Here is a 26581-nt window from a genome sequence, read left to right on the forward strand (position 1 = left end):
TGGCAGACTTTTATTGCCTTTCAAGATAATGTTTTTTGCTAGCTTACATTTTATTTCCAAGTTTGAGACAACATAAACAGCTTGTAGTTTTAAAAAGTGCTGATATACTTACGGTGATTCAGTTAAAAGTGTTTTTTTTCTATTGCCAGATCAGAAAATAGAACTTCTTCCTGGACACTTGAATCAAAGACCAGCAGAAAGAGTTTGCTAAAATCTGAAAAAGAAAAAAAAATTTCAGAAGAATGGTATGTAGTCAATTTGACACTAATAAATTAAAAAATTGAGAGACTGCTAAATGTCCAAGACAGATACTTTTCAAGATTTTAAGAATACCTACATCAGTTTTTAAGAAACTATCCATCTGATTAATTTAGTTTCTTAAATGGGAATTCACATTTATTTTAGTATGCTATATTGCATGTCTATATGTATATGTATATCTAAATATGATCCGGATATTTATTTTACTTTATTATATTTAATCTTTTAATAGGGGCTTTAAGGACATTTCTACTGCTCAGCAAATGTTGAAGAGGGCACAGAAAATGCAATCAAAGAAACTGAAGAAAAAAATAGGTAAGTAGTTAGTGCTCTTTGAATAATAACTGTGTATGCAAAATAGAAGATAATTCCTTTAAAATATATTTTATAAATTATGTTTAATAAGAAAAGTATTGAATTCACAGATGACTATGTCTAAGATAATTACTCTGAAAAAGTAAACTTAAGAGAAAATTATGCTATACCATTGAATGACTTATACTCTTAAACACTATTGTTACTTTTTTCACCTCTTTCTTATATGCTTTGCTATTGATTGTTCTATCTATTGTGTACTGAGAATTATAAGTTGTTTTAAAACAGGTGTATTTTGGGAAATGTTGACTCTAAATTTTAGAGTATCTGCTTCACTCCTTATTCTTTTGTGTGCTTTTACATTGCTTGATTATTCAATAAATTATACAAATTTATCAGTTCCATGGATTTTAGCTATAAAGACTTCATTCACAACTTAGAATCTTGGAAAAGGAAAGTTTATATAGTTTATGATTTTGTAGGACTTGAGAAATGTTTTAAAGCATATTTTATTCTATCCCACTTGTGAACACTCTTTAAATTATTTTTTTCTTTGGATACCTCTAATTATTTTAGTGTAATTATTTAATACATGGAGTCAGAGAAGAAATATCAGGATCTTATATGTTTAATTAAAACTATTTAAAATAATTGCATATAACTTTTTATTTATTTATAACTAAATATTTACTCATTTAAATATGAGAACATGGTTATTTGTATTGGTTTTGCATTTCTTTTGTACATCAGTTTTTTTTTAAGTTCTTATTGTTAGTAAGAAGTTTCCATAAAAGACTTGTTACTCATGAGCAGTGCAATAAATGTACACTTTTCCTATAGATCTAGCTTATGGAATCATATGAAAAAGTATTTCATAAAACTATTTTTATCTTTTTCTATTAATTATATTTTAATTATAATTCAATAAATTCTAAGACCCAGATATAAATATAAAATTTTAAAACAAGTAAATATTGCAAAAGTGCTTTTGATTTTCAAGGAACAACTGATATTTATTCACACATCACTTCACTTACTAGCCATTGATAAATTACTGGTGATTTATTTTTATATTCAGAAGTGTTCAACTTGTATATCTTATTGTTATATTAGTGATATCTTAACTTTTTACCTTTTTGTGATAACTTATTTTTATTGAGTAGTAATTTTTTCAGATTTAAAACATTAACATTTTAAGCATTTTTAAAGAATATACAAACACCGTGCTTTTTAATTTGTTTGTACTTCCCACACTCTCATTTTGTAAACGCCTATTAAGTTCATCAGGCTTCTCTGAACTGAATGCTATGTGGTGGTTACCCAGTGAAATAGTAACTACAAACTCTTAACGATACTGAGGCTCTCAGTTCTCTTGATATTGAATCTAGTAGTGTAAATCAGGTAGTTTGAATAACTCTATTATTGCTTTGATCATCTTCAGCAGTATCAGAAACATTCTTTAAACAACATTTTGAGAATAATAACAATTTCTGAAACTCCTGGGGCAAGTTCAAATATCAGAGGTGGCTTAAGAACTGATTCAGCCAATATTCAATAAATAATTATGACATAGCTGTATTCAAGGAATTTTGCTAGGCCCACTTTTAAAAGTATTTGTAGCTTTTACAATAAATAGCCTCCAGTAGTGAAAGTAGAGGAAAAGCTTAGCTTGTCAGACTTGCCATACGATTCTGTCTTTGGAAAATATATAGGTCTTTCTTGCCAACTCTTTTAATTGAGGGTTGGGGGTGAGAACATTTTTGATAAAGCAGCATAGCAAGTGTTTTAGCAAAGGATTCAGTAAGGAATATATGCTAGTACATAAAAATCATTGTTTTAATGGCCATGACTAGACATAATTATCAGGCAAAAATTAAACCTTTTTTATCAGTCACAAGGGGGCATGGCAGGGTAACAAATGAAGGAGGATAACCAGACGTCCAACTTAATGACCACGTCTTTAACTTAACATTTTGGGTTAGGTTAGAATCCTAAATGACAATTGTATAATATTTATAGAGATTATTACTCTAATAACATGATTATAATCTAAATTGAACTCTTACTACTGTGTAAGGTTTTGTATCTCTATGTGTCACTTTTGTTTTGCTTTTTTAAATCAATATATTAATGAAACTAAACATTTTGTTTAAAACATGAATGCTGAAATGTAAAATTTAGATATTCTCCTCACTGTTTTTCATTCTATTCTTCGTTCACAACAGATATACAGATTAGAAACATTAAAGGGAAGATTAATAGTGAAAAGCTTGGAAAAGAAAATCTGAGAGATTTTTTCTAATTATCACATTTTGTCTGTCTTCTGTTCAGTTGATGATGTAGCTCTTATTTCATTTTGTATCTGTGAACAAATTATTTAAGATTCTGTGCCTCAGGTTTTCTTCTTATAGAATAAAAAATGTTTAATACTTTTTCCAGTTTTATAATTAAATCGATCTGTGATATAACATTAACTTACTTGCATCTGTCTCAAATAATGACCATAATTTAAACATTTTTACTAATGAGCTAAAACAATGCTTTAAATGTCTAAATTTGGTTAAACACTTAAAGATTTACTAGTACTTTTTAAATATACTTGGAGATATATATCCTACATAGACAACTTGCCAACTTGAAATTTTTAAGCCACTAGAGGGCAACATCGTCTATAAAACTGCTGTGACACTAACTAGATCTATTGGGGTGGGGAACATGGCAGGAGGGGTGTCAGAGAATAGGAACAATTAATGTAATAAATTATGTCCTACAGTCTAACAAAGTAGTAATCCTCAAGGAAATGGAACATAATTGCATGAAGTATGGTAGCTTTAGTTCAAATTTCTGCCACAGAAAACCTTAGAGCACTCAGTAGCAAGCACTTCATATTTTCTGTTTGTATTTTGTACATATTTTTATCAGTTAAGGGATATGAGTCAATAATATTTTATTTATTTAAGATTATTTAATTTAAGAAAATTAACATACAGCAAAAAGCAGAGGGTCAATTAATTTAAGAAAGTAGAATGTAATGGAATCAGTTGCAGAGAGAGGGAAGAATACTTACGAGGAGGCTCATTAATGAAGAGGCAAGAAACTGAGGAAAGATGTGGTATGGACAGCTACTAGGGGAGACTTAATATTGATGACTTCTATTGGTATAAGTGAGGTCATCTGATTAAAACCTGAGGAGGTTGGAGAAGGAAGAGGAGGAATTGATTGGAAGCCACAGGGTAAAATCTAAAATTGTGAGGAGCTGTCATCACTTATACAGTTTATGTTTGGGTTATGGTGGTTGTTCTTCCTAGTGAGTAATTGCTTTTAAACTCTTGATTGGCATAAGCTTGAACCAATAATGACTGGTCTTGTGTTTCTGGACTTTTTGTTTGTTTGTTTGTTTTTACCGCTGCTTCACGCACAGAAGCAGTTTCAGAATTTGGTGATCTGTGTTGAAATTTAGCAGATATCCAGGGAAGTTTAGAATTCAGTCATGCAGTGAAGAAGAGCCTGTGTAAGGTGAGAGCTACTGGTTTATTGAAAACATGCAAGATCAATAATCTCACAGTACTGAGTGTAATTGGTAGCAAGACTGAGATGAGGTGGATGCAGAAAAGGAGTGGGTGTTTGGTTTTGATGTGGAGCACTCCTCAGAGTGCTCAGAGAGAATGGGGTCTGAGTATAGGGATTTTGGTGGAGAGTAGCTGGTAAGAGGTTTAAGGAACATAGGACGAATAAGTAACATGGATTTTCTGCTAGGAATTAAGCTAGCATTAAAAAAGACTAATGTTTTTCATGTCAAGTAAGCAATTCATGGGCTATAGCAAAGCAATCAGGTTGCAGAATGATAATAAATGTAACTGAAGAATGTTAAGGGGGAGGGACCAACAGGGAATAGTATAAGCAAAATTCCACCAAAATGAAGTTTATTCAAGATTTATTTTGTTTACCACATTAATTTCCAGAAAGATTTTACAAGAATTTTGATCAGATGTTACTGTGTTATGCTCTCAACAACAAAAAATTAATAATAAAATTCATCTGAATATTAAGATCCTTGAGGGTTGAAACACCCTTGACATCTCAGACCTACTACCACCATGCCTAGCACCTGGTAGATACTCAATGAATGTCAATTGACTCAAAAAAACTAGATAAAAGTCACTAATATACATTTTACAATATATGTATGCATTTTAGTCATGTAAATATATGCTTATATTTGGGCAAGTTTAAATTAGTAAATACACTCCTTATAAGATGATGAAATATTGCTAGTTATTCAAGCTTATTTTACAGCACTGCTATATTTGGCACCTGCAAAAAATGGGTAATAATAACCAGATATGTATGTAAGAAAAAAATACTAAAAACAATGAGATAAATTAGAATTATAGAAATTAAAAGGTATTGTACAAGCAATTCAATAATATGGATACTTTACTGCTTAACTAAAATTCTATTATTTAAATGAAATAATAAACTGTTAAGTATAGAGACACATGCATAATAAGGACATGATTACTTACCCAGGGGTTTCTTGAAACATTTTTGAACATCAATTTAATACCTATTTACCCAACACTGGGCAAGTCATTGCTGGGAGATACAAAGATTATGTTTAAAAGGCAACATAGATCTGCTGTTGATTATCACAGAGGGGTAGACTTAAGTGTACAAAACTGACTTTATAATGAATAAAAACGTGTCACAAGCTATAATGTTTACAATTGGCTTTTTTTTTTAACTGGGTTGTGTTTTTATTTATTTATTCATTTTTTTATTGAGGTAAGAATACTGTCTTATTACCAGTGGTATTTTCAGGGACTATCAAAATCAAGTGATTTTTTTCTATCTAAAAGTACTATGTTTCTTACTTCTTATAATTGTCCCTTTGCAATTTGAATTAATTCAAGATTAAATCCATTTATGCTGCTGCAATCAGAATGTTTTAAAACAAAAAGATATTGATAATGTAACACTCTTTATTGCTCTTGGGGAATAAAATTATTTTGAGTAAATTGAGCTAGATAACCTTTCTAAACATTTTATACATATTAAATTATTTGACCTTGATAACAGTATGAGGAAAGTATGGTTGTTTTATTATTTGGCCGAGGAAATGCCAAAGAACTTATAAAATATCCATAGCTTCTGTTCAGTGCAGTGTGTTGAATGAAATGGAGCCAATTATGGTTCTATGTATTTTTATATATTGCAGTAAATTTTAAGAAGAATGTAAATTTTTTTCTAAGAATACAAACTGGAAATATTTCATTGTTTATATCATAATTATGTCTATTAGCTGTTATTTGTTGAGAACTTACACTAATGTGTGCATGGGACTTGATGTTTTACACAAATGATCTCGTTAATTTGTACAGTACTACTAGTACTTCAAAGACAATATTACTTCTGTTGGACAGAGGAAGAGACAGAAAGTGAGAACAGTTTTTCCAGAGTCATACAACTAGTAAAAGTTGGAACTGGGATCTAACCCAGGTCTGCTGAATTGTGATGTTGTCAGAAAATACATACATCAAATAAAAAGGCAAGAAGAGCAAGAGAGTAGAGAGATGGTTATAAGATACCAAACAGTTTGTAAGCCCATGGTAACGTCTTTCCTCATTGACTAATGATTCTTTCACATGTCATTTTTTTGTCAATGACTTAGATGATATATAATACTTATTTTATGAAATATATAAACACAGATTTTTATTATTCTTACTGATAGTTCGTATTAAATTAATAAGAAACATTTAATAACTATGACACCTGAGATTACATATATTAATACTTATGAAATGTACCTAAACATTGTCCGACATTTTCCCTAATCTTGAGAAATACAATCATTGTGAAAAATGTAAATCATACTTAGTAAAGACGAATTGTTACTGGAAGACTAATGGAAATTGTCAGGTTGCTCATGCTGGAGAACAGCTATACAAATACTATTTATTTTTTCTATGTTAGCATTTAATTAAAATATGTAATTTGGTATTTACAATGTTAAAAATCTTGTTTCTTAATTTAATATATCATGTATAGTCTACATTTGCAATCTGTTTTTTTGTAATATAATAGATCTTGAATATTCTTGGCTTTGAATATACAAGGAAAATTTATACACCTTTGTTACCTGAAAATACATTAAGGCAAAAGAGAAACCAGTATTTTAGGTGTTAAATTAATGAAATAACCTTTCCTAACTGTTTCTTATTCCATTAGTTGTCTTGCTTCCATCTTTTATATCCCAGCTCCCCATACTTTAGATGGAAAAGTAGAGTATTTCTGTTAAGTATTGGCTATGTGTTTAATCAGATAACCAATAATATGTACATAGTTGACTACCTTTCCATGTTATGATGCTTAATACAACATCATCATCAATTTCATAGAGCTTTGTAGAGTGGATTTTTTTTTTTAATACCACCATATAAGAAATATGTGGCCATTTAGAGAAGGAATTAACCAAAGATGAACTTTGCTCCTTTCCTGCTCATTTTGTCTAGATTCCACTGTGCGTCTATCCTTATTCAAAAACAATGAAAATAAAGTGTCTGTTCCAAAATCATCAAAGAAAGTACAGCCCAGAAGAGATGGTTACTTTGAAGGTATGGCTTAATAACAGATACATAGAGCGGTATAAAGATAAAGAAAGATTAAAAGAATTGTATTTATAATAAATTTTTATTTCTTAATGAATCATAAAGTATATATAAAAAGAATTATGTATAACATATACTCGAATAACTCAAAATATGGCTCTTAAAGCTGAAGTGCTAATTTAGTGTGCTGAAATATTGATATAGTAACTGAAAATTTGTATCAATGTTTACATGAATTTTAATTTTTAAAATTTATATATGAACATTTTATAATGCTGTATCATCAGTGACATTAATTTTATTTAAATTTTATGGTGACAGATATATTAGCTTGTATCAGTGGAAGTGATCACATGTTGAAAGGATATTCTGTTTACTGCCAATTTACATAAATTGTATTAAGCCCTATAAATTATACTCAGGAATTTAAAATATTTTACAATATTTGAAGTTTGCCCAACTCACTGTTGGGGTGAAGGATTTGCACATCTAGGCAGTGATAGTTCTGATTATATCTCTGATGTCAATATTCAGAACAAATGTGAACCTAAATTATTAAACAGCAATATTTAAATGTAATAAAGCCGCAAGCATGACGCAAAACAGTGCAGCAAACATGACTTAAAATGTTTGCCATCTGCTTTCCTTTTAATACTAATGTGTTTTAGTTTTTATACTAAAAATGTATGCTAAATTTTAGTATAAACATTTATACTATAGTATAAAAAATTTATAGTATAATATAAAAATAGTATAAAATTATACTAAATTTTTAGTATAAATTTTTATTTAATTTTACACTTTCATTTTAGTATATTTTTTTCATAATTTAACCTGTATTTGCATAGCAATTTTAATAGAAAAGGAGAATCATATTTTAATGAAAAGGACCTATGAACATTTTCAATATTTTGTCTTCTATAAGATTTAAATAAATCTTAAAATTTAGGCATCTTCATAGCACGATTGAAAATGGAAACAATTTGATTTACATTTCTGTTTTGTAATGTCTCAAACTAAAGAAAAGTTTGGTAACCACCAAATTTATACCATCCTAGAAATGCCTACTGAAGTATGTAGGGGTAGAAGTCATGGAGTCTAGAATTTTCCTTAAAGTAGATAACAATAGTCCAGGCACGGGGGCTCACACCTGTAATCCCAGCACTTTGGGAGGCCAAGGGGGGCAGATCACGAGGTCAGGAGATCGAGACCAACCTGGCTAACACGGTGAAACCCCGTCTCTACTGAAAATACAAAAAAATTAGCCGTGTGTGGTGGCGGGTGCCTGTAGTAACAGCTACTTGGGAGGCTGAGGCAGGAGAATGGCATGAACCCGGGAGGCAGAGCTTGCAGTGAGCCGAGATCCAACCACTGCACTCCAGCCTGGGTGACAGAGTGAGACTCCCTCTCAAACAACAGCAAAAAAAAATAGATAGTAATAAAACCATATATAGAAAGATAAACAAAGGAAGTATGGGAAATTATTGAAATTGTTGGACCAATAGATGATGATAGTATGTAGGGGTTTCCTTTACATTCTGTTTTTATATTAAATATTTTCCATAGTAAAACATTTAAAAATTTTGGTGCCCATTATCCATGTCAAAATACAGTATTATTTCAACAAATATTTATGGATTAATATTTTGATAGAATTAAAATATGTTCCCAATTTAAAATAAGGCTGGAGTTTTAATCAGAGTGTATTTCATTGTTAGTCTTAACTCTACCATTTCAGTCTTTTTTAAAAAATGTAGAAATTCTGCTAAAATCAGTAACAATTCTATAGATATTGTTTGTTAAATAGGAATGTTGTTGCATTAGAAAAGAAATGCCTAGGAAGAAAGATGAGCAGGGTGTTTTCGTCCTTTAATTTAACATGCAGCTCAGACTCGTAAAGAGAAATCTATCCTAATAGGTTCTCTTGCATTTTATCTTGTTCTATTAAATGTGAAGCTATATCACCATCTAGAATAGTATAATATGTATGTATGATATGTTTATTGAATTGTGTACTGGTATAAAATATGCTAGAAATAGTTCAAAGTAGTGATAAAGTCAAAGTGGCCTATAGAATATAAAATATTTCCACATAAGCTTTATGATGTGATGTTCTATGATTTTATTTTCTTTCCCCCATGTGAATTCTGTTTAGTTTGCTTTCTTTGGGAACCAAGTAAAGTACATTTGGCATATCATTAATTTCACTGAATGAGTTTTATGTCTTTACCAGATTTTCTAATGTACTATAGGTTTTTTTGTTGTTTGTTTGTTTAGGAATAGGCTTGGCAAAAACAGTTTTATATGAAAGATTTTTTTTAACAGTTAACATGTTTATTCTTGTCCCTTTTGTAAAGGGAAAAGAGTGAGGAAAAGTGAGGCAAAATCATTTATTCATTGCTGGCCAAGTTGAACCCCATGTTGTCTTTAACTGCTACTCTGGAATTACTCACTTCAGAGAATCACAGGTATTTCCTGATGCCACGGAGTGCAACTTCCAATGAAATATCCCAACTAACCCCTACTGCCCAGTAGAGGATGCCTCCTGAACCCAATTCTTTTGAGATACAACTGTCTTATGATAAAATGCACCCCTTTTAAAAGTACAATACAATGAACTCTTCTATATTTATAGTTACATAACTATCACCAAATCTGATTTTAGAACATTGGAAGATCTTTTATTCCCTAAGAAAAAAAAAAATCAAATAAAATTAGTGATTGGGCATCTGATGCCCCCCCAGAAAAGTGAGGAAGATCAAAATTAAATTTTGCTGTAGGTTCGTATTTAATAATTCCATGTGGAACAGTATCTCAACACAATGGTATGCCAGCACTGTCTTACAATTTCCTCGGTTTTGTTGAAATTGGATCATGCTGTAGAATTGCTTGACTATTGCTTTCCAAAATCCACATTTATTTTAGTAACACTGTATAAATTTTTTTAAAAAAACTAAATTACTTTCTATCTTTACTCTGCAATATTGACTATATGGGGTTTCCATGATTTTTCTTACAAATTTGATTTTTATTGTGGCTTTTTCTGAACATCCCCAGCAAAATCATTAGTAACAAGAAAGCATGGTAGATGTATCTCTGTTGGTCTATGATTAAAAGTATGCTTAAATTCAAGGAATAGTTGATAGTAAACATCAAATTATCTTAAAATATAAGGTAAAATACTATATCATTTTAACAGTGCATGTTTTACAGGATGTCCTTCTATTTTTTCTATATTCATAAAATGTTGACCATTTTTGTCCAGCTACCAGATTTAGATATTTAACCTAATCAAGTCTGAGGAGCCTTTGACCACTCCTGTCCCCAGAGTCACCTCATATATAAGCCATGTGTCAGATATTAGCCAGTTGTTCCTATGAGACAAGTCTGAGAGCCTGAACTCTTCGAAGATTTAACATTGGCTTATTTTATTTATTTGTTTATTTATATTTATTTTGAATCAGATGCCTGTCTTTGTTTACCTTTGTTATCAACCTGTAATACCTACTTGGGCTTCAATATCCTGTATTGTCTTAGAACTCAAAACCATTTGTTGGTTATTGCCTTGAAGATCTCCAGCCAAGTTTTTTTTTTTTTTTTTTTCTGTTTTAATTGTTTAGTTTGGAGCTCTGACATCCTTTATATTCATCACTTGCATAAGAGCAAGCATAACTTAATGGACATTGGTGTAGATTCTGGAGTTAGTCCAACACAGTTTGAAGCTTGACTTTATCGTTTATTAGCTGTGTGACCTTGGGGAGGTTATTTAACTTCTCTGTTTCTCATTATTTTTCATCTATGAAATTAGAGGCGAACAATACTTAGGCATGGGGAGCATTGTGAGAAGATTTTATTTGTGAGAAGCTTGGAACACACCATCTAAGTACATATTAAGTGCTCAAAATATAATCATTAGCGATAGTCATTTTAAAAATATGCCATTCCTTGTTGTTCTTGTTTACAATTAGTTGTCTGTATTCCATTTATCATTAAGTACTGTGTTGAGAGTTGTACTTACGTTCTCTGATTGAATGCTTTCAGAAACTTTGAGAAAGGTATTATAACTGTCAACATTTTACAGATGATAAAACTGTAGTATCGAGAGATTGATAGGTGACTTGACCAAGGTTTCTACACAGAAAACAAGTGGCTGAAGGGAAATGGTAATAATTTCTTTGACAAATAAAGCTAGCAAAATCAAAACAAAACACAAATGTTAGAGAAAAAAGATTACCAGGTAACTCTGAAATTTATACCACTTAGAATTAAAATACTTAGGAAAAAAGTAAAGACTAATTATTAAAATAAGATAAAACTCTGAGAAAACCAAAATTAATTTTGTTTTTTATTCCTTTCTCATAATTGCATTAATATAATTTAGGATATAATTTAGTGTCATCATGGTAATGAAGATTTCATTTGTGACCTGTAAGTAGCTGCTACCTTGGATGTTATTATTGATATTATTATGATAACCTAATATTAAATATCAAATCTATTAGATTCTTAGTAAAGAGTGACCATTTTAAAAATAATTCCAACTTTTATTTTAGATTCAGGGGTAACATGGGCAGTTTTGTTAAGTTGGTATATTGTGTGTGACACTGAGGTTTGGGCTACAAATGATCCCATCACTCAAGTAAAGAGCATAGTAACAAACAGCTAGTTTTTCAGCCCTTGCTTTCCTCCCTCTCTCCCCACCCTAGCAGTTCCCGCGGTCTATTGTTTCTGTCTTTGCATCCATGTGTACCCAATGTTTAGCTCCCACTTACAAGTGAGAACATGCGGTATTTGGTTTTCTGTTCCTGCATTAATTGGCTTAAGATAATGGCCTCCATGTTGCTGGAAAGGACATGATTTCATACTTTTTAATTAATTAATTAATTTATTTATTTATTGAGATGGAGTCTTGCTCTGTCACGCAGGCTCGAGTGTAGTGACGTTATCTCGGCTCACTGCAACCTCTGCCTCCTGGGTTCAAGCAATTCTCCTGCCTCATCCTCCCGAGTAGCTGGCATTAGAGGCGAACGCCACCACGCCCGGCTGATTTCTTTCGTATTTTAGTAGAGACGGAGTTTCACCGTGTTGCCCAGGTTGGTCTCAAACTCCTGAGCTCAGGCAATCCGCCTGCCTTGGCCTCCCAAAGTGCTAGGATTACAGGTGTGACCCACGGCGCCCGGCCTATTTGATACATTTTTATGGCTTCATAGTATTCTGTGATGTATGTATTCCACATTTTCTTTATCCAATCCACTGTTGATGAGCACCCAGGTTGATTTCATGTCTTTGCTATTGTGACTAGTGCTGCGATGTACATACAAGTGCATGTCTTTTTGGTAGAATGATTTGTTTTCCTTTGGGTATATACCCAGTAATAGGATCACTGTGTCGAATGGTAGTTCTGTTTTCAGTTCTTTGAGAAATCTCCCACATTTTGAATCACTTTTTAATTTTCCAATATATGAGAACCTCCCTACATAGCCTATATTTTTGCTTCATTATTCTTATTTTTATTTATACATAAATTAAGTCTTTCCTGTCCTCATCTACTGAAACTTCTAAATTTGCTACTTCTAAAGTCAATGCCAAATTCCGACTTCTGGCTTTGGTCAGGGAAGGAAGTCAGGCAAGCCAGGAAAAAAATTTAGTCTGGCCCAACAACCTCCTCAGGAATGCAGGTTTAGTCTTAGCTCCTCCATTGCCTGGGACAATTATACTTGATTTCAAGTCAGGTTTTCTTAATTCCCAGTCTGCTGCTGTCATCACTAACATGCTTCCTATTTGTTCTTTTATAAAATAGAAGATTTGCAGATAACTCATGGTTTCATAAACATATATTCAAATTTTTTATATTAAATGTTTAAATATTGAATGTATTAAGAAACCTATAACTTCTATAATTTTTACTCCAGAGCATTTCTTTTGTGGTGCTTTTTACTTTAGAATTATAAACATTTTCTCCTCCTGACTTCTTTTTAATGCCAGCTTAGAGAACAGTTTATATTGTGTAGATTGCTTTAAAGTAGGTCTTGCATTTCCCTAGCTGTATATAGTACTTGCTAGTAGTGCCAATGACTATGTATTAAGAGATGGCAGCATAAATACCACAGGGCATAGGCAGGCAACAAAATACATGAAGGCATCTCCGTAAGAAGAGATGCTCATAATTTTATTCTACTGAGCAAGTTTCAATAATTAGTCAAAATTATCATGAATACAAAGATCAATAAAATGTAATTTATCAGTATGTCAGTCTCCAACAAACATTACATTTTGAATTACTGTTTTCCTACTAAGTTCTGAGCTCCATGTATTTCTTTAATACCCCTAGCCCTTAGCACGGTGCCTAATGTATAATGGATGCTTAATAAATGTTTTTTGATGAATAAATGAAAAATACAAATGACCCTGGCATTAAACAGTTTTAAAATAGATGGAGTTGCAATATGCTTATATAATGTTTTTTAACATGCAGTTTCCTTTACCAAATTGCAGTCACTGTTGTATGCAATCCAGAAAAATCTCTTCATTTGGCTAATTTGTATTATCTCAGGCATTTAATTTTTTAGGAAGACTTTTCTGATTCTAGTTTAGAACACCATTCACTGTGTTTCTATAATATCCTGAATAAACTTTTGTATGCCATGCGTATTATTAGTCAGGGTTCTCTAGAGGGACAGAACTAATAGGATAGATGTATATATAAAGGGAATTTATTAAAAAGTATTGACTAACACGATCACAAAGTGAAGCCCCACAATAGGCCATCTGCAAGCTGAGGAGCAAGGAAGCCAACCTGAGTCTCAAAACTTCAAAAGTAGGGAAGCCAACAGTGCGGTCTTCAGTCTTTTGCTGAAGGCCCAAGTGCCCCTTGCAAACCACTAGTGTAAGTCCAAGAGTCCAAAAGCTAAAGAACTTGGAGCCCAATGATCTAGGGCAGGAGACATCCAGCACGGGAGAAAAGTGAAGGCTGGAAGACTTAGCAAGTCTCTCTTCCATCTTCTCCTGCCTACTTAATACAAGCCAAGCTGGCAGCTGATTAGATGGTACCCACCCAGGTTGAAGGTAGGCCTGCTTTTCCCTGTTTACTGACTCAAATGTTAATCTCCTTTGGCAACACCCTCACACACACAACCAGGAACAATACTTTGCATTCTTCTATCCAATCAAGTTGACACTCAGTATTAACCATCACAAGTCCACCCCTTGTCAACTTGAACCCATTCACATCTCCTGACATCACATGTAATCTTCAAATAAAGACAATAATAAGGGCATAATAATGCCTAACCTAACGCAGCTAGCATTCATACAATCAGAAGTGCACTAATTCTTAACTTAAATGCTATTACATAATGTTAACAACACTTAAATCCTGACATGAAGTCAATAAATTTTATGGCACATGATAAAGGAAAAAGAAAGGAAATAAAATGAAGATATTTTCTTAGTACAAGTGTATACATGCACAAAAGTGTTCTTAATAAAATAAGAATAAAATACTCTTGACAATCACAGTCCTACTTCCAATACCCATCCCATTGCCTTTAGCAAGCACCCCAGCAGGTCATGGTTTTTTACCTGGAGGAGTGACCCAGACCTTCATTCCTGAAGAGGCTGGGCCATTTGTAGTCCTGGCTGGAGTGGGTTCCTGTGGTTTCCTATTGACCTTAATCACAGGGCATGATAATACTAAGGGCCACCCTAAGGGATCTCCTGTCGCACGCATACTCTTCCTTACCTCCATCATAAAGTAGTAGACTTCATCTTGATAGTCTGGGCCAATCACCCCAGCCAACACTGCAACTCCCTTGTTAGCTTGTTGACTTAGAGGTAGGAGGAGCCCAAAATAGCCAGGTGGCAATATTAACTTCCAGTTTAATGAAATCATTGTTGTATCTCCTGGTGGCAGCATTCCTCCCTTTGGAACTAAGACCTCTAGGCCAGCAGAATATAATGTCATAGGAACAGGAAGCAAACATTTTGCTAGTGGGTCACTAGGGGTGATGGTGAGTGGTGCCACTTCCACTTCCGTCCCTTAATTCCTGGACCTGTGAATCCTGGCTATGGGAGGAACAGTACCATATATTCAACACCGATTCAGGGCATACACGGCCTTCTGGAGAACTTTGCCCCCGGTCTGCAAAGTATTGTCACCTATTTTGTATTGTAATTGTAACTTTGAAAGGCCATTCCACCATTCGATCAATGCAGCTGCTTCAGGATGATGGGGAATATGGTAAGACCAGTGAATTCCATGAGGATGAGCCCACTGCCACACTTCTTTAACTATAAAGTGTGTGCCTTGGTCAGAGACAATACTGTGAGGAATACCATGGCAACAACACATCATCAGTAGGGTAAAATTAACCTGACTCACAACACCACTCACTATATTTCAATAGTATCCTGAGGAAATTATTATATACCATATAATATAATAGCCTCCTTAGTGTTGCTTATCATTAATCATTTGTACAAGGCACTGTTCTAAGTACTTTTTCTCTACTAATTAATGACATTCTCACAAGCAACTTTTGAGATAGAAGACAAAACTTCATTCCTTTTGGAAAAGATAGTGTCAGTAGAAATCTGCCTGCATTTGCAAGGAATAAAGGATAAAGTTGCAAAATCTTGTAATCTGATTTTTGCATGATTTTTTTTTTAGTAGGGAGAGAGGAACCTGGAGAAAGAGTCAGTAACAAAACTAAATAAAATTGAAATGTAAGTTGGAAGCCCTTGGATAATTGAAGATCAGGAACTATGATTTTATATTTTTAATGTAATATGATAGCTCTTGATACAATTATCTAAAATCTTTTCATGGCCTCCTGTTGTCCTTTGAATGAAAGCTGGGCTTGATATTAATTATCATGGACTACGGGACTAAAATTGTCAAGCCCTCTTTCTTTTCCTCAAGTATGATAAGCACTTTATTATTTTGTAGCTTTTGTGTTTCATCCTCTTTCTGCCTAAACAGTACCCTTAGCATTTTACACAAATGGCTGTCTTATTGTTTAATTTCACATTTATCCAGTGTGAGAACGTGTCCCTGTAACACTATTTCACATAGCGCTTTCCTCTCTTACCAGCTCCTGTCTCTCATAACACCTGTCATTTTGTGGCATTTATTTGCTATTGTCTCATTCATTAATTTAAACTGCTTACTTACTTATATATTGTGGCTCCAGCAATAGTATGGAAGGAGAGCCATGTCAGGATAGTTTATTCTTATATCCTCAGCACTTAGAGCAGTGCTAGCAGTATGTTGGCTCTCAATAAATATATGATTAAGAAAGAAAGTAAATATATATGACATCTTATAATTAAAACTTCCTAAATATATTCTAGGCAGTATCACACCATTTAGTAATATATATAAGGTTTGAAATAAATTTCAATTTTCCACAGAAAAAAAATCTGATTAGAGAATTTGGTCCACTGAAGCATAAAACAAACTATAACTTTAAAAAAAATTATTTATCTCTGGATAAGGTAGATTCAGGGAATGGCAATCTGAGGTCTGAGAGCAACCTATTCAACTATTTTTTTTATCCAAATTGATTATAAATAGCTCATATTTTTTGTATTTCCCCCTAATTCTGCCATAATTGAATATTTTTGTTCTATTCCAAAGTATGTATTTGTATGTGCATATAATATGTATATATATATATACACACATACATATATTTACTTAAATGCTGATATGAAGAAAGTAAAACTTACATCACATAATAAAGAAAAAAGAAAAGAAATAAAATGAAGATATTTTCTTAGTACAAGTGTATACATGCACAAACACGTTCTTAACAAAATAAGGATTCGTATATTCTATGTATATATAAAAATTATATATACATAGTATATGTGTATATAATTTTCATATCCCAGGTATAAATATATATAACATATATATTTATACATAGATACCACTTTTTATATGTGTGTGTGTGTATATATATAGATGAGATACGTATATGGTTAAATTTTTAAATAGGAAGAGATTTCAGAGCCCTTAGAGTTTTTTGAAATGGACCTTATGTAGCCTGTGTACTTTTTATTAAAAAATAAGAGTACTTCCATGTCTCATAATAGAGGACTATGTAATTCTGATCAACCGTACTTCAGAGAATAACTACAAAAATTGTAAAATTTTTGTTTTAAAAATTTCATTGAAGTCATTGGAGAACTAACAAGTAAGGAATTATAAGTCAAGAAGGAAATCCAAAGAACTGAGAAGTTGAGGAAAAATTTTTGATGTTACTTGCCTAGGTCAACTGGAAATAGATTTTTCACTAGCCTCTTACCTGAAACAAAAATAAATCATGTCTAAAAATAGATAATATAATTCTAGACTTCTTTTTATCTCCACAGCTTTTCATATAAAATACCTGGCACACAGTGAAAAATAGACATGGAAAGAGATGAGACATTGTTATTGAACAAGAGATAACAATAGACAATAGAAATAGAGTCAATGAGACTTTAGATAATAGAGATTTTAAAATAAATGTACTTAGTATCTTTGAGGATATGGAAGAAGAAATTAAGAATTTCAGCAGGATATTAAACCTATAAAAATATCCAAATCAAAAGTTTATAACTTAAAACCACAACTGAACTTAAAAATTCAATGGATGGATTCAGCTACAGATTAATCAAAACTGAAGAGAGAATTAGTGAACTGAAACACATTTAGAATCCAATAAAGAGAAGTGTGAGGTAGTGGAGTACAAGTAACATTTGAAGAATTTATGGTTGAATATTTACCAAAAGTGAAGAAAAAGCTGAAGTTGTAAATGCAAGAAACTTAATGTGCATAAAGAAAATATATACAATAAAAACCACATCTTGGCATATCATCATAAAATTGCTAAAACCAAAGACAAAGACAGAAATTTTAATAAGAGCCACAGAAAAAGATACATTATCTTCAAAGAAGCATCAGTAATAAAGCTAACTTCTTCAGAGAAACAATTAAAGCCAGAAGATAATTGTTATGGACTGAGTTATGTCCTTCAAAAATTTGTAGGTTGAAGCCTTCATGTCCAATTTGGCTGTATTTGGAGTTAGGGACTGAAAGAGGTAATAAAGATGAAATTCAGTCAGAAGGGTGGGTCCATAATCCAATAGAATGAATGTCCTTTTTAGAAGAGGAAGAGACACCAGGAGTGTGTGGGTACAGAGGCAAGCACATGTAAAGAGAAGGTGGCCATCTGCAAGCCAAGGAGAGAAGCCTCTGAAGAAACCACACCTTCCAGCACCTGGGTCTTGGACTTTTAGCTTCCACAACTGTGAGCAAATAAATTTCTGTTCTTTAAGCATCCCAGTCTTTGTGGTATTTTGTTATAGCAACCCAAGCTGACTAATGCAATAATGTAGTAGTCGCTTCAAAGTGCTAAAATAAAATATCTTCCACCACGAAAGTTTATATCTAACAAAACTTCCTCCTTCAGAAATGAAAGCAAAGCACTCATACCACCCACTTCCCCAATTGATGCTTTCCTGGACAGCCACAAAGAAGAAGAGTGAAGGCACCTGGGTTCCTGAGCCAAAGCTTCACAGAGAAAGTAGTAACTTTGGTGAAGTCCATGGCACCCCTTTGTCCCTTGCCCATTGTAAGAAACTTCTCTGTCATCTGTATCAGGTACCCACCTACCTCTCATAGGACACTTTCTATATTTCTGAAATAGCTAGAAATTCTATCAAAGTCTCAGAGAATTATAACAACATCTTGGAAAGTTTGTCAACCTTAAGAATATTTCCCTTTTTTCCAAACTAGGCTACATGAAATAATGAAGTAACATTGCATTTAGACTGAGAAAGTCTTGTGTTAAATCTTGCATAGACACTTGCTAGCTATGTACTCCATGTCCTGGTTTTCTCAATTGCAAAATCAGAATACTAGCCTTTACTTCTCATGATATTTTGAAAATTAAATGAGAATCTAATGGCTTCTGGATAAAAATGATGCAGCTGAAAACCTCCCTAAAATTTCTGTGGAGGCTTTTTTAAGATATAGACGAGCAAATATGGGAATATTAGGAAAGGGCAACAGCAATAGAACTTTTTAGGCTAGAAAGTAAATAAGTGAGTAATAAAGAGAAGGCAAAAGCTTAAACCAGCAATGGGAAAATATGAGAACTATCTCTATGTCAAAGGTTTGGGAATTGATGGAATTAGGCCCTCGTGATATAAGATGAAGTGGGTATTAAAATAAATATATTGGCCGGGTGCAGCGGCTCACACCTGTAATCCCAGCAGTTCATGAGGCCGGGGTGGTTGGATCATGAGCTCAAGAGATTGAGACCACCCTGGTGAACATGACGAAACCCCATTTCTACTAAAAATAAATAATAATAATTAAAAAATAGCTGGCATGGTGGTGCACACCTGTAGTTCCAGCTACTTGGGAAGCTAAGGCAGGAGAATCGCTCGAACCTGGGAGGCAGAGGTTGCAGTGAGCTGAGTTCATGCCACTGCACTCCAGCCTGGTGACAAAGCAAGACTCTGTTTCAAAAATAAACAAGTAAGTTAAATTAGATAAAATACATATATTTGTCTTACCTCAACAACATTTTTAACATTAATTCTGTAATAAAATTCTGTAAATTTAACATTAACTTTAATTCTGTAAATACAGTCTCTGTGTTTGAGAATACCAGGGTTATTTGAGATTCTTGGTGTCTTGTTAAAACTAAGAGTAATTATAGGAAGCATATTAAATGCTAAGGCCCTAGACCATTCTTCTCATTAACTCCCAGAATGCTGATATATGTGTCCTGGTGAACTCATGCTCCCATAACAAAATACCATAGTCTGGGTGCCTTAGAGAACAGAAATTTATTTCTCACAAATCTGCACACTGGAGTCCAACGTCAAGGTTCTAGCTAATTCAATTCCTGCTGAGGGCTCTTGTCTTGGATTGTTGACAGCCACCTGCTTGCCATATTCTTACATGCGCATGCATGCACTCAGAAAGCTAGAGACTACACAAGCAATCTTTCATACACACACAGATACACACACATACACACACACACACACACACAGAGAGAGAGAGAGAGAGACAGAGGGAGAGAGAGAGAGAGAGAGAGAAAGAGAGAGAGTCTTTCTCTTCTTCTTACAGGACTGGTAATCCCATCATGAGGTCCCACCCTCATTTCCTAATTTAACCCTAATTACTTCCTTCCAAGATCCCATTACAAATACCATCACATTGGGGGTTTGGGTTTCAATATATGAGTTTTAGGGGTACGCAAATACTTAGACCATAGCACCATGCCTTTAGTATCCAGGCAAGAGATTAGAAGAGGAGTCTTTCTGAAGATTCTTATCAGTGCAAGAGGAAACATCTAAAAACTGGCGTCAGGTATTTCAATATAGGATTCAGGTAAGTCACCTTTAGGTGAAGCTCTCAGACAGTAGGGTTTGCCCATTTATGCAGTTTCCTATCAACTTTATAGACCCCCAGTCTAAAAGATAAGTCCACAAATAATGATCATTAAACAAACAAAAGAAAACATATAACATGAAAATTAGAGAAAAAAGTAACAAGCATAATAAAGATACCAGATGAAAAACATCTTCAGGAATACCATCAATATTTTCATAGACATAAAAAAGGGTATGTCCATGAAATAGAATGAGATTCTGTAATAAGAAAAAGGGAGATCAGAGCCCCAAAAATATCTCTGGAAGTAAAACATGATAGCAGAAATTAAAAAAAAAAAAAAGTCAGTAGAAGATAGTGTTAAATAAATCTCCCAGAAACCAGAGCAAAAAATACAAAATGATAGAATAACACACAAAAGAAAGTATAAATAGAGAGTAAGTTCAGGAGGTCCAACATTTGATAAATAATCAGAGATCCAGGCCGGGAGCAGTGGCTCATGCCTGTAATCCCAGCACTTTGGGAGGCCAGATGGTTGAGGCCAATAGTTCTAGATCAGCCTGGAAAACATGGCGAAACCCTGTTTGTACTAAAAATACGAGAAAAAAAAAAAAAAAAAAAAGCTGGGCATAGTGCTATGTGCCTTTAGTCCCAGGTACTTGGGAGGCTGATACAAGAGAATCACTTGGACCCGAGAGGCAGAAGCTGTAGTGAGCCAAGATCACGCCACTGCACTCCAGCCTGGGTGACAGAGCAAGACTACATCTCAAAACAAAAACAAACAAACAAACAAACAAAAATCTGAGATCCAGAAACAGAGAATAGCAGCAATGTCAACAACAAACAGACAGAAGAAAATTGTCAAAGAAATAATTCCAAAAAAAATTCCAAAACTAAAGGACCATTTTCCAGATCAAGGGACCCACTAAATGTTAGGAAAATGAATGAAAATAAACCAATCTTTTCGGCACATATTTGAAAAGTGTCATAAAACCAATCAAAAACATAAAATTCATGTTAGGAAAATGAATGAAAATAAACCAATCTTTTTGGCACATATTTGAAAAATGTCATAAAACCAACAACAATGAAACGAACCTCAAAGTCCTCCAAAAGGAAAACCAGATCTCTTGCAATGGATCAGTTATCTAAAATATATTGAATTTCTCGACAGTAGCCTTGGACCCTAGAAAATAATAGAACAGTATTTTCAACATTCTTAGAAAAAGTTATTTCCAATCTAAAATTATATAAACAGGGAAACTATTAGTAAAATATAAGAATATAAAAGAATGCTAAGTCTTAATTTATTTCCCTTGCAACCTTACTCAGAAAGCTACTAAGGGAACTGCTCCACTGAAGTGGTAAACCAATAGAAACGAATGAGATCCAGCAAGAGAAAGAAGCAAAAGAATTTCATGATGATAGTGAAAAGAGATCTCAAGATGACAGCTCACACAGGCTTAGAGAATAAACATTCTATGATGACAGAGAACACCATGAGCAGTCTCTCTGAGCAGGGAGAAAAAAAGAGTATATTTGCTACCAATGCATTCAAGTATATCAGATCAATTATAAAGTAAATACTCAAGAGTGTTCTTCAGGCAGAAGAAAAAGACTTCCAGATAAAATCTAGGAGATAGAGGAATTAATAAAAAGCAAAGAAGGTTTACTATGTGGTTAAATCTAAATAATCATTGGCTTGGTTCAGGGGTTTTAACAATAATAAGAATTTTGGGTGGGTCTATAATATTTATAGTCATGGTAACAATAACATTATGCTTTGAGTTTTTTAAACTGTGCGTCAAATTACTTATGCCTAAAATGGTTTTTGGTCGGTTTTTTTGTTTTGTTTTAGATGAGTCTTACATTTCTTTCTATTTTTGCTATCTATACAACAGTGGTGGAATAAAAATCATATTCACCAATTTGGAATTATATAAGATGGAGTTTTGGCTCTAGTCCAAACCTATGTGATTTTGGTTGAGTTACTTAACCTTTCTGTACTTGATTTTCCTCATCAATTAATTGGAACAAGTAATATACACCACACAAAGTCATTGGGTAAATTGAATAAAAATGTATAAAAGCTACAAGAATGAGCTCACCTTTAGAATGTATTAACTACGATTTAATTCCTTATCTTCCCTATTTATTCTACCAGTACATGTTTATCAAATTTCTGCTTTGAGTTGGGCATTGCGGAAAAAGATGAGGGTGCAGTGATCAATGACATAAACACAAACCACGTGTAATACAGTTCACTATCTAGAAGCAGGGATTGGGGAGTGGGAGGCAACATAAATACTTCATGTAAGTGTATAACACAACTGAGTAAAGCTCTGTGGAGGGAAGCTCATCATGAATCTAGCCCAGAGACATGAGGGAAGAAGTGACACTTGGACTGAGTTTGAAGGCTTAGTAAAAGTAACTAGGCAAGAGGGGAGGTTGTGTAGAATGACTATTTCAGACTAAGACATGTCCTACTGAAAGACTTTGAAGACTGGGTTAGCCTGGGCCATTCAAAGAACTGAAAGAAGGTTGGTATGGCCAGAGAACAAGGAGTGAGATGACGCTGGAGAAATTGGTAAGGCACAGAGCAATTTTAGTCTGTCCTTTTTAGTCCATATTGAGGATTTGACTTTCTATATTCCAATGATAACAGCCACTATAGGATTGTAAGCAAAAGATAAAATGGTCAGATTTGTTTTCCAAGTAACAATTATGAAACATATGGTGTTAAGGATTAATAGGAAGGAAACAAGAGTAAACACAATACCAGTCGAAAGATCATGGCAGTGGTTTGGCACAGAGATGGTAACTTAGACCAGGGAGAACATAATAGATATGGAGATGTAGGTGGAAAAAGAGCACATAAATCATGGTTACCAAGTATGAGTATGTTCAACTTGCATCTCACCTATGGAATGAGAAGAATAATACGTATCCTAGAGAGATGTTGTGAGGAGTGAGAGAACTATTTACAGTAGTAAGCGGTGCTCAGTATGTGACAGCAATTATTATTTTTATTTCCATTATCATTCAAAATTTTTCTATCACATTCTTTCCTTCTCTCTTAGCAATTGGTGTCCCATTTACTTTTTATGGCTAAAATTTTCCTCTTTCTTTGGATGTTGTCCTACTGATCCATGATGATCTTCCATGGTGATCCCATATTTAGTTATTTCCTGTCATTTGTTTCTTAAATTTCTGTCTCCATCATCTGCCTTAGTTTGTTAAAATAAATATGTAGACAAGCTGTAATGCTGTCATTGAAAATATTATTCTACCTCCTCCTCAGACCACTATCACATTCATCTGTCTTTAATCCTTGCCAACCTTCTTAGGCAGTCTAATCAGTGTCTTTATTCCTCACCTTTAGTTATTCTGCATTTTTTATTTTTTCAAAACTTACTTTCGAGCTTTCATTGTCTTCCACTGTCCTTGAGTTGGGAGGCACAAGCAAATACCAGTTTATACTTCAGAAGATAAGCCTAGTAAGAGAGACACGTTGACATTTATAAGCTGATATACAATCCTCTTAATAAAGTTATTCATGGTGTACATTCTACTCAAATTACATTCATTATAGTAATCAGTGTTTGTCTCTTAGTTACTAAATTCAGAAACCTCTTTTCTATCCTCATTCTACTAATCTTCTTCAGGATTTCATTCATCATTCTCCCCATAATTTGTCTTAGTCCCTTACATCTTCACTTCCATTCTCTCTTGGTTCTTCTATTTACCTGGGACAACTCCTTTTTAATTATCTTCTCCATTTATTCCTGTTGATTAAATATGAATATTATGTAGAATTTTTTTTATATATGACCTCATTCTCTACTCAATACCAGGGATACAAAGATGAATATAGGGATACAAAAATGAGTACTACATAGTCTCTGACTTAAAAAAAAAAAAAAAGAAACAGCCTCTGAGTCCAGTTGAGAAACCTATGTAAATGGGCAAACAAAATATTGTAGGAGTGTACAACACACCTATTCCTATGACACAATGGAAAGATCAAGATAGAATACCTAATTCTATTATGTAGCCTATGGTTACAGGCAATAACAACCTAATATCTACCTCTATCCTTCCTCTTTTGATTTATACCATAAAGTATATTATATTTTTTCCACTCTGTCCACCTGTTTGATTATTTTTATTTCCTTTGTCTGCTAATAGTATCATTAGCCACTTATTTAATTAGAAAGTCAAAATCATTCTTAATTCTGTTTTCTCTCTTTCTCTCTCATTCCCTATACAAGCACTACCTTCACATATCCCACTGACTTCAGAGTCTCTTGCCTTGAAATATTGTAAATAGTGTCCTTTGTAATATCAACAAATCTCTCAGTCTTGAAAATGCTATCTTCTACTTCTTTACTGCAATGTCTTTACAAAGCATAACACTGCTTATGGCACACTGCTGTTGAAAATAGTGCAGTGCCTTTCTGTTTCCCTTAGTATGAATTCCAGTCTTTCATATCCAACGCCCTTCACTTACTGTTCCTAGTCCACTTTTCTACCATCACATTGTAACTTTCCTTCTCATCTCCTGAAATATTCCTTAATTATACTAAAATACTTCAGTATATCCCCAACTATGATAAACTGTGTTCTTTCTAAAATGTCCTGCTCTGCAAACCTTTATACTATTTCCTTTATCTGAAATGACCCTCATCACCTTTCCATCCGACACTTCCGCTTATCCTTCACAATTCAGATAAATGTCTTTTCATCTGCAAGTCATTCCTAGTACACCAAGCCTCCCACAGGCCTTTGTAACATCCATGTCTCTGTAACATCGTTTGTGTCTGTTTTTATATATTTCCTCCCAACTGTTAATCTTTTCAAGGTCAGGGATCAAATCTTAATCATATTTCTGCTTCCTCCCATCCTCAGAACATAGTAACTGTATTAGATTCATCTATACTAGGCACTCAATAAGTGTTTGTTGAATTAATAAACATTTCTGACTTAAAAAAATCTTTGGATTCTCAGAAACACTCTTCCTGCCAATTGCTATTACTCAAAGTCAGATACTGGCCTATTTCCAACTTAAACTTACAACTCATTCAGTGTTCACATTCAAGCTATAAGTTCTACTGTCTCAACCACCTCTGAGATCTATTTAGCACGCTTTGGAATTTATTTAATCATTTCCTACTGAAGCTCAACCAACTGTGAGGTTGTGGACCCTGAAAAACTTAATCATTATAAATGTTGTCCCTTCATTTTAAGGTTTCATAGCTTCTGAAACATTTTTTTCTGAAAGAATGGAAAGGGGTACTATACTAACGTCAATATGTGTTTTTATGTTTCTCAAAAAAATAATCTTTTCCATGAAAATTTTATAGTACTCTAATAGAACTGGGGGATCCCACATATTTTCCCTAAAACTTCAGTACCTTCTGCAAGATTTCTCAAGATCATTATTTTAATTAAAAAAAAATGATAGTTCAACCTAATGGTTAGGAGAGTGGGCTATGGAGCAAGACAATTTAGGTTTAAATTTCAACTCTGCCCCTTGCTAGGGATATGAATTGGCCCCTATACATTTCTTTGTACATTTCCTCATTTTTGAATTTGGCATAATGAGATAAAATAATGCTTAATTCACAGAGTTGAGTAAATGAATTAATACATGTAAAATGCTGAAAACAGTACCTAATACATACAAGTTCAATGAATGTATTGAACTTAGCTATTGCTATTATCAGGAACAGTAGCCATTTGCAATGAAATTTGTTAAAATTTAGAATTTAATTATAGTAACTGAATACATTTTGAAATATTACATTTTAAAGTATGGTATGTTTGTGTGTGTGTGTGTGTTGGGGAAATTTATTATTCTGCTTAGACAATAAATTTTCAATGGAAAGGAATTTTCTTGGTAATGGTAAATTCAAATACTTGATAGATAAGATGTAGATTCTGATAAATGATCTATTCTACTCTAAATTTTAGCTGGACAAATTTGATAAGCAGGTTT

General features: G+C 33.2%; 1 protein-coding gene across 1 annotated transcript in view; it reads left to right on the forward strand.

The window, feature by feature from the left end:
* The window catches only part of LRRIQ1 (leucine-rich repeats and IQ motif containing 1), a 214737-nt gene that overhangs the window by 124470 nt on the left and 63686 nt on the right, over positions 1-26581 (forward strand). The window contains 3 exon segments of the mRNA XM_011934139.1: positions 150-245; positions 494-576; positions 7092-7193. Coding sequence (XP_011789529.1) covers positions 150-245; positions 494-576; positions 7092-7193 — 281 coding nt within the window.

The sequence above is a fragment of the Colobus angolensis genome, unplaced genomic scaffold (genome assembly GCF_000951035.1).
Source record: "Colobus angolensis palliatus isolate OR3802 unplaced genomic scaffold, Cang.pa_1.0 Scaffold131, whole genome shotgun sequence".
Lineage (NCBI taxonomy): Eukaryota > Metazoa > Chordata > Mammalia > Primates > Cercopithecidae > Colobus > Colobus angolensis.